The 14,099-nt window shown below is 37.4% G+C and overlaps 1 protein-coding gene across 1 annotated transcript; it reads left to right on the forward strand.

Annotated features, from left to right (window-relative positions):
• Positions 1 to 1,422: 1,422 nt before the first annotated feature.
• On the forward strand, positions 1,423 to 5,684 carry LOC104598411 (stellacyanin-like). Its single transcript, XM_010260451.2, has 2 exons — positions 1,423 to 1,646; positions 3,135 to 5,684. The coding sequence occupies exons 1-2, from the start codon at positions 1,487 to 1,489 to the stop codon at positions 3,533 to 3,535; spliced, it is 561 nt and encodes a 186-aa protein (XP_010258753.1). The 5' UTR covers positions 1,423 to 1,486; the 3' UTR covers positions 3,536 to 5,684.
• Positions 5,685 to 14,099: the final 8,415 nt, after the last annotated feature.

A 14,099-nucleotide genomic window follows, 5' to 3' on the forward strand; every position in this document is an offset into this window, starting at 1 on the left:
CCCGGCCCGGCCTGACCAACGGGCCTATAATTTAGGCCCGAGCCCGACTATGGTAAAAAGCCCGAAACCCGAGCCCGAGCCCGAAGCCCGACCTAATTGAAAAAAAAAACAATTTTCCCTATTCAAATTAGAATTAAAAATTCAGATAGTATTTTTCTTTTATTTAAATGAACAATGGGCCTACAAGATGGTATTTTTCCCTTTCTTTTATATTTTAAAACACAATTTTACTTTCTTAAATCAAAAAATTTATTCAAATGGACATAATCACATAACTAATTTTAAGTTTAATATTAGGTCGGGTCGGGCTATTTTGACAAAACCCGAGCCCGGCTCGAATTTATTGCGGGTTGGGCTTTTTGGCCCGAATTTAAGCTCGCGGGCCTATAAGCATGTTCAAGCCCTTCCGGGGGTCGGGCCGGTCCATCGGGTCACCTGGCCCATACATACATACATATATATATATGTGTGTGTGTGTGTCATTTATTCATTTATCAATATATTATTTATATTGTATTTTTGTGAAATTTTTATATCATTTTTTTACAAAAAACATGTATATACATGATGAAAATAATTGAAAAGATGTATTTTTTTCTTTATTTAAATTGTTATATTTTAGTTTTTTTAATAATTTATTATTATTTTTTGAAATTAAATCAAATCGGATCAGATACAAATATCCGATTTTCTTATCGGATTTAAATTCAAATCCATATTTATGAGATCTGATTGAATCAAGTCTACACTTAATATTATCGTATTAGATTAAACTTGATCCGATCCGTTTGCATCGCTAGAGGAGGGGGTGAGTGAAATTGGGTAAGTCATTGGGATGGAGGCAACGATGGAAAAGAGAGGGCAAGAAGCAAGTAGACATGAATGGGCCAAGCATAGAGATTATAGAGGAAAAGGTGTGGGGGGGTGGGGGACCATGGACCATGGCTCCCCTGGTCCCTTGGTCCCCTAAACTCCGCCCCTGACCTTAGCATCAAAAACAATTTTGATTCTTTATCAAAAGAAGCAAATATTTAAAATAAATGTTTTCAAACATAAAACACAAAGAAGGTTGAAATCGTTTACGGACCGTTAGATATTAATATTGTACTGTATGCCCCAGTATCCGGATGACAAACTGCTCACAAGTCACAACTAATCTCATCTCCAAAAGGACAGTTGGGCAACAACCCACCATCAATTTTGCCAATTTGGTTGTATATGGTAAACAACCAACCCACAATTGAAAATGTCTACAGGTAAGACTTTGATCACAATGGGACGCAATCAATCTCAATCTAGACTCCCACTCGGCCTCATCTGTTGAAACAAACTTTCAAATGAGGTTTCTTACAGAACAAAGGCTATGCTGGTTTGTTATGCTTGATATGAAGTTAGGTCATCTACTCTCTCCCACACAAGGCCCAAGGCCCAAACCTCTCTCGTATATATCACGATCCTGCCCAATTCTGCCTCTATCCTCCTGGTCATGGCTAAGCCTCTCCTCTTTTACACTCTCTCTTGCCTTTGCTTTCTGCTCACATGTTCTGCTACTCTGTACACTGTGGGGGATAGCGCTGGTTGGGACATAAGCTCCAGTCTTGATTCATGGACCATTGACAAGACTTTCAAGGTGGGAGATGTTCTTTGTAAGTGAAATTTCTCCTCTCTTTTATCTTCCTCTCTTACTCTACTGATTTCTTTTGATTCTATATTTATTAGTTTAGATAAATATACACCCTGGTTTCAAATGACAAATAGAATTGCAGCCATTTGATATTAAACACCTGGGCCCCACTTGGGCCCAGATGGGCCCATTATCAACATCAGGTTGTTGCTTCTTGACCCCATCCACTACCCAGAACCTACCTACCAGTTTATTGTTTGGTTATTTTGGTTAAGGTCGTTTCCCAAGTCCTAACTAGGTGATCCACCTGGGTTTTCACTTTTCAGTTATGCAAATTAGGGTGAACCAATCTCAATTCTCAACCCAGTTTGGTTTCAGCATTGGTTGGGACTTTTCTATACCTATATGACTATATATACTGCATCTGAACTAGTCCAGTCCATTGATGAAAATGGCCTGGAACATGTCCGTAGAGGTACAATTTGGGTTGGCCCGAATTAGCATTTTACACATCTTCAGCCGGGCCCATTTAAATTTTGACAAAAGCTCAATCTGAGACCGCCCAAGTTGGATACGTCTATTTATGACTTCCACCTTGTATGTAGGGAGAAGAAATCCAAGAAATGTATTAACTAGCATTCTGATGTTAATAAAAGACAAAACTTACTTCTTGAAATTCTAAGAGTCCTATTTTTATCTCCATTTTTGCTTACTTAAAAATTGGAAAAGGAGGGGTTTGAGGAGGTTGAGCCACAACCCTCCCATTTAGAGCCCACTGACTTGTAGCTAAATGGTTCTGACCCAACCCAACCCAACTACACTTACCCCGGATACTCTTCGATTATGAGAGAGAAGAGAGACAATCAGGGTAAAGGAAGGAATAGCAGTTCTGTCTGTGAGTGCCTGCAATCCAACCAATGGATACCTATTACCCAACCTAATTAACCCATTAAATGGACAAAATAGCTGATCTAACCCATTTCGAACCTGCTATATGTAAAGGGTGTATTGGGTGACCTAAACGGATTGGATCGGCCACCCATCCACACTTTATTATAAATTTATGCACTTCTTCTTTTATTTTCTTGGTAGAATTTATGCCCTTCAGATGCTAGCTAATAAAAATTCATTCTTTTGGCGATGAATGCTAGATTTTTTTTAATAATAGACAGGCAAACAAAACAAACTAAACCGAAAAAAAAAAAAGAAGCTTTTCATGATCCTCTGATATACAATTTGGTCAGAATCACCAACTGTGAAAAGGCAAAAAGAAGGCTCTTCTGAAATGAGAGGGATGTAGCAAGTAACAATATCTCACTTCCCCGGAAGGCCGGAACTGAAAGAATCTAGGAAACCCACAACCTTGTTGGCTCCAACCCAAACCCAAATCGTCATGATCTCAACATAAACCCCTAAAGTGGGGCCAAAGAAGGCCCATGAAAGGCGTAAAAATCCATGGGCCAAAATTGCAAGCCAAACACATTCTAATTAGTCTTTCGTTTTGCCTCAGTGTTCCAATACTCGTCCTACCACAACGTGGTGGAACTGACCAAGGACAACTTCGATGGATGTAACGTGGGCAATCCTCTACAAATAAGCAGCAACGGGAATACTTCTATTCCTTTGACGAGCCCCGGCCAGAGATACTTCGCATGCGGAAACAAGTTGCATTGCCTAGGAGGGATGAAGCTTCAGGTCAATGTCGTAGGGGATCAGGCCGTGAGTTCTCCGGCCGGCGCACCTCAAGCCTCAGCAGGGTCTGAACCAGAAACCCCCTCTTCTCTTCCACCTCCTTCTTCCAAAACCAACAGCATCCCTATTCCTACTTCAACTGGGTTCGTTCATGGGGGAAAGCACTCCCTTATAATAGCTTGTCTCAGTTTCTTGGGAACACTTTCTGTAAGTATTTAATACATTGGTTTAATGAATCAGTGAGATGAGGGGGGTCTGAATGTGTATATAGGTTTCAGCTCTTCCTAATAATGGATGAATCTCTAAATATCTGATTAATTAATTAATCGATCGGTTGGTTGGTAAGCTATGGTCCATCAGAAGGGACAGATGAATTGTCTACGTGGGGTATTCGTGTCGCATTAACCAAAACAATTACTCAACAGGATTCAATAATCCACAATGGTGATAAGATATATGTAATATTGCCACTGCTGTACTTGAATCAAATTGGGGTCTCAAACAAAGAGGCCCCAGCAAGAGGAATTTCAAGGCCTGAACTTAAACCATGCATCATCAATCTGTCTGAAGTCTGATAAACTACTATAAGCCTCTATATCTAGAGGGTTCCTATTACAAAGGAGTTGAACTGAAATGCATATGGTAGGTTGTACTTATTATCTTCTAGATATATGTATAACTGAAATAATTGGTTTGCTGCTTGGGCAACAAATATTAAGGTTATGTTTGGTTTGAAGGAAAAGGTAGGGAAAAGGCAAGGAAACCTATACAAGATTTGTAAAGGTTTCGTTACCTTTCTCTTTCTTTCCCTACTTTTTCCTTCAAACCAAATGCAGCCTAAAGGTTCAAACGCAATGAAAAATGATATGCCAAAATCAGATCATGTCAAAGCTGTGATGCATTGATGATTCTTAACCCTTTTGAATCAACTCCTATGCTTTCTATCCCTCTAAACTTCATGGCTCTCTGACTAGACGAGAATCCAATGCCCAAATCATCTTTAGCTATAGTGAAATATATCTTGGCAAATGTTTATATATGTATCACTATGTCATGGACATATATAAATATAATGAGGTTTTGTGGGTCTAAGGCCATGTGCCTTTCACTTTACTGGTCACGTTCCTTTGTCTTTAATTTACCCCACCACCATAAACTATTCCTCTCCTTTAGACCATCCTCACAAGCACTGAAGCACTCAGAAGAAACCAAAAGAGGCTCTGTCCTTTCCAAAAGCAATTACTCCCCTTCCTTCCACATGATTCCAATTTACCAGCTAGCACCTTACTTTTTCTTTCTCATCTTTTCCATCCATCCGTATCAACTTTCTACCAGACCTTAGACTCCTCTATCTACCCTCCCCCCCAATACCTCTTCAAACTACCACTGCATTACTTAACACGTACCATTTGTTCAGTTGAGGGTGAAGATATATTCGCCCAGGCCTCAGGGATTCAGCTCTGGTCATTCCCAGAAGGAAATAATCAAATAGGATATGTATGCTAGGGAGAAAACAAAAACAACTCCTTAATTAAAATTGAAGTATACTTAATTTTTGGTCCAAGAATGTGCAGAGAGAGGAGAGAGAGAGGGGGGGGGTTACTAAGTGTTTAAAACACAAACAAGAATCACATATATTTTTATTCATCTAAAGTCAAAATGGTACAGAAGAGTAGTAATGTCCAATCAATCTCCAATCATCCTCATCACCCCTCACAAAAATCACCAGAAGAAAGAAAATAGAAAAAGAATACACAAATAATTACCTTAATCTACACCACCAAGTAAACAAAAGTAAAATTCCATATAGCTATCAGTGACAACCGTTCTAGGCAAGGAATGCAACTCCTCCGAGCAAAGTTGCGAGTAAGGCCAAGCCACTTCCATGTATAAATGCCCCCGAGGTGGGTGACCCTGGCTCCGACGCTGGTGCCGAACCTGCGGATGGCGGCACGGCAACGGATGTAGGTGGTGTACCAGCAGATGGCGAGGCTGCGGGAGTGCTTGACGAACTGGGCGACGATGCGGGTGCTGTTGGTGGTGCAGGGGGGCTCGCAATGGGACCACTTACTGTCGGGGCAGATGAGGGCGGTGGCGATGAAACGGGAGGAGTGGCGGTAGGGGGCGGAGACGCAGCGGTTGGTGGTGGAGATGATGCAGTGGGAGGTGGGGTTGAGGCAGTAGGTGGAATCGCCGTGCTTGTGGGTGGAGCCGCGGAAGCCTGTGGCGAGGCCGAAGGTGATTGAGCAATGCAGGTGGCCAGGAGAGCTAGCGACATGGCAAGAGCGAGCATGGGACGCGGCAGAGCCATGATCTCTGCGTGTAAATGAGTGATGAGCCTAGAGAGAATGTGAGGGTGAGGGTGAGACAAGAGAGGGAACTTTGTGAGGGAGAAATGTGAGTGAAGCGAAGATAATATATAGAGTGAAAAGAGGAATACAACTCTTTGCTGGGGGACCTCCGCCTCTCTAACTAGTAAGAATTAAGATGAATGAACAAGAACCAGCCAAGTAAGTGCAAATGAAGTGGGCCGAGGTTTTGATGGGCTTGGGCCAAAGTTATGTGAAGGAAAAGTCTGTTGGAATTTGGAACTCCTTTCTTCGATTATTTTAATTCTGATAATCATGCTGAGTGTGAGTAGACCCTACGCGTCATAATCACACGCGTTTCCCACTAGATTATTTTTTTCATTAGTCATAATTTTCCACATAACAAACACCTACTAGAACAACCGCAAATTTGATATAAATTAGAAGGGGAGGCCCACCGAAACCGATTGAATTTGAACAGTCAGGATCAATTGAAGGAAGGTGCTTAGGGTGGCCATTTAACTTGCGCATTGTGCGTACGTAATCAATGAATACTCCCCCAGTCCCCTCACCGAACCCCGTGACCAGCCAGCCGGTGGCTTGCTTTGCTTGAGTCACGGGGATATCACTTATCAGGTAGCGAAGAATAAAGTCTTACAGGAATATTGTTCCATAAGTGCGCACTTTAGTATGTAAGTTCATGGCAAGGCCATAAAAGTCAGTCTCACAAATTGTAATTACCATCTATGGTCATAGTCGATACGCGTATCTACCTTGGCTTTTTTGGAAGCTTCGTGAAAACAGATGGGGGGATTCGGGAACCAGAGTGGTGAGTACTGACTACTCAGTGGTGGTGTGGTGTGATTTGCGAGTGACCGGAAACTGGAAAGGTTAAAATCTAACATACGTAAGGATGTTTTTGTCATTTTATAACATCTCTTTAGACTTTGGGCCTTGACTTTTCCGTCGCTTTGCTAAAGTTGCTTGCCACAGCCCTGTGTACGGGCAACAGACCCTAGTTTCACTTTGTGGGAAAATATACTATTTTAAATCCCGACATCTCGATAATGATTTATCCTTTTCCATCTGGTAATTACAAAATAAATCCACTCTTAATTGTTATTGTAGCTTTTGAGATGTGCAACAAAGGAGACAACCAGAAGAACCAAGACTCCGGTGACTTGTAAACACAAAAGAACATTAGAAACCCCGGAGTTGTTTCTCGGAATGGATACTCCAAACCGAGAAATTGTGAAATTGTTAATAGTAGAGGTGCAAATCGAGTGAGCAGATCCTAAGAATTAGGGCATGGGGCCCGAGCTTCAGGTCAGGCCTGATTTATCTAATAATCCGAACTCAATCCACATTGCATCTGAATTTGGGTTCGGGCTAGTAAATCAATCTACCTTAAAAATTAATATTATATATAATGTGTTTATATGTGCATTTATTTATATATGTGAATTTGGATTCAAAGAAGGTTGGGTTAGGTTTGGGCTTGGCTCAGGTTGTCTGAGGGTTAGGCTTGAGTCCAACATGAAAATTAAGAAAGCGCAAATTTTTTAGTCCAACCCCAATTGAAGATCCAAGCCTACATCATATAAAATTGCAAGCTGGATTGACATGGATCAGTGTCGTTACATAGAGGGAGAGTCTGGAGATGTTTTAACCGCACATTGGGAATATTTTTTCTACTTATGTTTAATTTTGATAAGAAGATATTTTCAATACACAGTGGGATGTGGCTGTGAGGTCAATATGAAAAACGTTCTATGAGAAGCAGATCCCAATTTATGAAGGGGTACTGGTCAGAGGAGAATTAACTTTCCTTGTGCATCTTGGTTTCTTATTTTGCACAGTTTTGCTTGCCTGGCTTGGTTTTTTGATGGTCATACCTTCCAATTCGGATTTCCCCCTTTCCTAAAGTTCAAATCAGCCCCCCACAACATCCCACAGCACATCTCCGCCGTTTATTGGGCATCTCCCTGATGATAATCCTAGAAATGATGATGTCATCATTAAGAGATGTTTCCAATACATGGTAGGGATGTGCTGTGGGATGTTAGGGGGGGGGGCAATCTTGTGGGGGGCTGATTTGGTCTCTCTTTCCTATTCTTTTATGTCAGCAATTTTCCCAATTTGCCCTTGGTGAGACCACATGTCACCTTTTAACTGAGGGAGAATGGCGGTTCAACCCAGGATCAGAATTTGTAGGCTCAAAGTACATTTGGGGTATGTGCCAGCTCAGAATTGATGCCAATTCATGGACAAGTATGGATGCATAGAATGTGAATTTTTAACATTTTGAATGTTTATAGCTCTATAGTGGAAATCAGAAATCTGCATTGGGCCTGTCCGTACTTCTCCGTTTAACTGATGGTCTCAAAATGATGCCATATCAGTTATTTACAAAATAATTTTTTTTTTATTTATCACTAATTAGATCCTATCTTGCCAAGTAGAAACATTATTATTTACACATACACACAAAAGCTTGATAGAAAGAGGTGAATTAATTATCAAGTACCTAAGAACAATTATGCAGGTTGATATCGATTTTAGGGAATTGAATACTTTAATAAAAGAAGGGATTATATATATATATATATATATATATATATTCTTATAATAAATCTATACTACTTTAAAAGAGCACAAATAGCCTCTGTAATATTTTTGAAATTTTTTGTAGATAAAATTTACCATTTCATATTTAAATTTATTGACAAAAAATGAGGGCAAAAGGATAATCAATTATTACTATTAAATGAGTTGAAAAGAGACAATTATAAGATATTCAACACATTAAATTTCCTCTTATTAAATCCAACACTTAGACTATGTCTGGTTTGAAAGAAAAGGTAGGGAAACTCATACAAGGTTTGTAAAGATTTCCCTAACTTTCCTTTCCCTTCCCTACTTTTTCCTTCAAACCAAACATAGTGTTAAAGTATTAATTTGCATTCACCTTCATTGAATCATATATTTGAGGCATCGTTATTTCTTCTCATCATTAAATTCTATTAATTAAATTCATACATAATAAATTAATAATTCCAATAACATAAAAAACATACTTATAAAGTCATCTTAAAAAATAGTTTTTCATCTAGGCAGTGGTAAGAAATTAAACCATTTCAGGTCAAATGGGCCAATCCATGATGTCACAATTAAATAATAAAATGCAAAAATATAGAAATTAACAAAAATTGGGAACATTTTTAACATTGCCATATTAAACAATAACAAGTATGATAAATAAGAAATGTTTTTATTAATGAAGGAAATAGAAAGTAAATTTTAAAACCAATTAGAAATAAAACTATTTTCCTATTTTCTCTCATTAAATCTCATATTAAGGTATATTCTCTCATTAAATCCACAAAATTAATTTTAATATTATAATTAAATATTTTGAAAGATAATTTGAAAACAAAACTATTTTCTTCCCTCCCAATGGTGGGTAAACAATTCAACCATTTTGGGTCAAATGGGTTAATAAATAATGTTATAATTAAATAAAAAATTAAAATGTATAAAATATATAATACAAAAAATAAAAAGAATTGAACATACCTCTAATATTTCATATTCATTATACTAAATTAAAATACATATGAAATGTAAGAAGTAATTTTATTAATTATGAAAATGGATTGCTAAAGTTAAAATCAACCTATAAATGAAATGACGCCACACTTAAATACTAAATTTTTAAAAATAGAAAATATAAATAATAAAAAAATAGAAAAATTTTGAGCACATATCTAATGTTATATATTCATAAAAATAAATATTGGGTACATCTCTAATATTATACATTCATTATCACATATGGAAATGTAATATAAAACTTAGTGTCAACCCAAAAATCAAATTATTTTCCTTTTTGGGTTGTGAGTTAGTGGTTTGGGTAAAATGGATTAATTAATGATATTATAGTTAAATAATAAATCTTTAAAAAATAAAAAAGTATAAGTAATCAAAAAAATATATACAAATATATATATTAATTATTAGAGGGGCACGACCATGTGGGCCATGCTAGGCCTAGGATTTTAGGTCCATGGGACGGCATGGCACGACACGACCGAGCGAGCCATGCCGCCCGTGGCTCGTAGGCTGGCATGGCCTAGCTCGTAGCTCGGCCGATGGTATGGCCCATATATAGATATTATATATATTATAATTATATAATAATATAGTATATAATATATTAATAAAATAAATATTTTTTAATTTTATTATACTAATTTATTTAATTATTGCATATATAAGCAATTTTATACACAAAATTCATATAAAATTAAAATTTTAAGTTTTTTTGTCAATTTCTTTTTAAAATAAATAGCTTTGGCCCGATGCACGGCCTGACCCGGCCCAAGGCTCGGCCCACGGGCCAGCCCGCCCCGTGGCCCGTGGCACGGCACAAGCCCACATGGGCCTGGGTCGTAGGCCATGCCGGGCCGACCCCCAAATTTTTCACTAGGGAGAGTGGCACGGCCCACGGGCCAGCATGTGTCGGCCCGACACGGCTCACTTTACACCTCTATTAATTATGTCAAAAAATTAAGTATGATAAGTAAAAAATTATTTATATAATATAGATGACATATAATTTAAAATAAATCCAAAAGTAAAGCTATTTTCTTATCTAAATGGTGGATCAATGATCTAACTTTTCAAAGAAATTCATGATGTCATAATTGAATAATAAATATTTTAAAAAATATAAAACACAAACAATTAAAATGTACAAAGTTCTGTCGCATTTGGGAACATTTATAATGTTATATATTCATCATAATAAATAAAATATTTTTAAAATAAAATTTATTTTATTTATGGCAGAAATGGAATACAAAATTTAATAATAATAATAATAATAATTGTTATTGTAATTTAAAATTTCTACATGCAACATACGTGTACATTTACTACAATCATTTGAGTTTATTTTTAATCATATTGTTACTTTTATTTATTTTTAATTTTTATCTTAATTATGATATATCTAAAATTCAAATAATTAATATAAACAAATTTCTCACATGGGAGTTGGAATATTCATGGGAGACATTTTGTAATCAATTGATTGACATTCATTGAATCCAGTTGTGTGCGTGTCAAAGCTAGCTTGTCACTGCCCTCATAAAAGAAAAATAGATCTATTACTGTTATATGAAAAAGATATTATATAATACTGAAATAAAAGACAAGAGTCTCTCTCCATCTCTATCTCTTGAAAATGATGGATCAGGTCCACTTGTGGAGTCACAATTACAGAGGTCTATATAGGTGTTGTGTAGGATTTTTGGAGGAGTGCCCTAAAAGAGAAATTGACGAAGGAAAAAAGAATTGAAACATATCCTTTCCAGCGCTACTGCTTAAAGATACAGAGAAAGTTATGTATCCTTTTCACCAAAAATCATATCTTTTGATTGTTTAGGCCATGGTGGCTATGTCTTTGCCTGTCAGGTTAATGCCACTGTGTCCTTTCAAAGTATCAACCGTTGGAATACAACATTTTAATGGAAAGTTCTCAAGTAATTTCTTTGTATAAGAATTTTCTCTCAACCTTCTGTTTCTATCTTTATTTTGTATTAAACCAAACATAACCTTAAATTAAAAGAGGAAAGAGAAATGAAGTGTGCTTATAATTTAAATGGCATTAAAGGAGTGATGAAATAGGATTCATATAGCTGACCCCATATAATTGGGACAAAGTTCAAATGAATCTGATATTAATTCAAGTGTTATAGCTTGTTTGAGTTTGTATCAATTAATAATTTGAGAACATGATCCAATTCAAATTAGTCAAATTCACTAATTCAGTACTAAAAGATTACCCAATTCCGTTCCGATTTGGGAAGGATGAACTTGATACCATGGTTTTTAAAAACGAACCAGTTAGGGTCCAATTACCGGTTCGAACGGTCTGACCATTTTTATCCCGAACGGCCGGTTCATTCTGACATAAAAATAAAAAAAAATTTAAAAATTGGAAAACGGTCAATTGGCCGATTCAGTGATTCGCTGACCAAAATCAACAGTTTTGAAGGAAAAAACTGTTTTGGAGGAAAACGGAACCGATCAAGTGACCAGTTCCCGATTTTTCTGATCCGACCATCCGGTCCGGTTTTGAAAACAGTGCTTGATACAGACCTAACACCTAGCATTTTGCACAAAACCTCTGCTCTAAGTTTCAAAATTCAAACCCATGCTCTACAACTTGTTAGCCTGATACTTCACATTACAGGATCATATTCTTGTTTGTAGAACTTTCTTTTTTGCTTGATGACAGTAATAGGGGGTTCCACCCTCCACCAAGCAAATCAATAAAACTTAGCTTATAAGGTTTAACCCTTAAGCTTTACAGAATGAAAAGTTTCCTCTTCCTTTACAGAGATGCAAGTGAAGATTGGGAACCTATCTATAATGCAGTCTGGGTTCCAAAACCCTGATAAGATGCCTCATTTATATTCCAATCAGGAGGACCCACCAATGTATGGCTGCCACCAAAGGGAAGGACACACACATGCTAAGAAAGGTTTGTGTAGTAGCATTCATTCCCTGTGGTAATTTTCAGAATTGTAGGAATATAAAACTTCTCTGCACCAGTCCAAAGCATGCTCCAAAATAACATCTTTGCTTTTATATATGTTTGAAGCTATTGTTTGGATTCCTAAATCTCCATATTGGGACTACAGAAGGGAGGGTCCCTACTCCCTCGCTAACCTCTGAACATGACACACCTAACAGGCTAACAAGCTATGGAACCTCAAATGGCTTTTGTAGGAATTGTGGCCCCAAAATTAAGATTTTTCCTCAATTATCAATTTATCATTTATTTCAGGTTCTTCCGTAGAAGGTTTCCAAAACAAAAATCAACAATGCAATGGCTTTCAGCCATCTGATTTACCTGAAAAATACATGCAATGGAATGGTAAAATGAAAGATTTGTAGTAGCTAATGGGGAGGGGATTTAAGTAAACTTTAACAAAAATGGTTTTCAACTTTCATGAATCAGGCCTGGGTAATGATAGGAGATGTAAATGATATCATAACTTCTACAGACTATGAAAGAACCAGCAGCTCTTCTCATACTTCGATCCCTCTGAAAGAAGTAACAAACTACTTCTTTCTCTCAGAAATAGGAAGCTCCAGACCCTATTTCACTTAAACCAATAAACAACAAAGTCGTAAACTGGTTAAAGAATGTGTAGACAGAGCTTTCGCACTTTATTTGTTACCATGTTTAAGCTTAGTTTGGAAAGAGTACAAATGCAAATATGTAGAGTGTAAAACCTTATATTTTGTATGTATTTATATTGTACATGTTTACATTTATACTCTTTCCAAACTGAGCCTTATGATCAATTGTTTTTCAGATATTATATCTTTTCCATATCATAGTCGAAGCAAAATAAAAGGTTTTACACTTTACATATTTACATTTATACTCCTTTCAAATTGAGCTAAGGAAACCACATGGGATCTGCCCTGACTGCTTAACCCAAATCAGATGCCATTTTTAGCAGATTTTGAATGACCAAATCAATCAACATCCAGGACAATCAGCTGAGTCAGGACAAATAGGATGATACAAGCCCAATCCTCCTCCCTTGCCTATATTTGGGCTTCGATAATTCCAATTTCCAAGCAGTGACTATCACTTATGAGCCCACAGTGTGCTCAGGGTTTTCCATGGACATTTTTCAAGCCATACCCAAATAATCATACCGAAGACTCCTAGCTACGTCCAATAAGCTAGGGCCGTTAATGGATCAGGTTAGAATCGAATCTAACCCAATTAAAATAGGTTGGGCAGACCAATGTGTTTTATTGAGTTGGATCCATGATGTTATAGGATTGAATCTGATATAATTTGAATATCCAAACAAAGCTGAAGCAACCCTTGAAATCCTTGTTTGAATTTATGGGCTGGATTTAGGCTTGGCTTTTGCCAAAATTTAAATAGGGCCTGGCCTGCAGTTGAAGCCCAAAGCCTGGCCCATGAACATGTCTAGTTTGGAGCATCATGCTTGTATATTGATATCTTGTTCTCTTCAACTTCTCTCTCTCTCTGCCATATATCCAGGACAGCCAGCTAACTCTGGACAAGTAGGACCATACCAGCGGCCTCTATTAGCTATAGTTGGTCTTGGTTAATTCCTAGCAGTGCCCATGGGCCCATAGTGTGCTTAGGGTTTGACATGGACACCTTTCAAGCCACACCCAAATAAGCATACCAAGGGCTCCTACCTAGGCCTAATAAGCCTAGTGCCTTCGAGGCTTAGTTTGGAAGGAGAACAAATACAAATATGTAGAGTGCAAAACCTTGTATTTTGTATGTATTTGCATTGTACATATTTATATTTATATTCCTTCCAAACTGAGCCCAAATTACAAACGAGATGAGTGTAAATTACAAAACCCACTTTGCACACTCACTTGAACTAGAGAGGATGTAT

Source organism: Nelumbo nucifera, chromosome 6 (assembly GCF_055504915.1).
Source record: "Nelumbo nucifera cultivar China Antique chromosome 6, China Antique-T2T, whole genome shotgun sequence".
In the NCBI taxonomy this organism is placed as follows: Eukaryota; Viridiplantae; Streptophyta; class Magnoliopsida; order Proteales; family Nelumbonaceae; genus Nelumbo; species Nelumbo nucifera.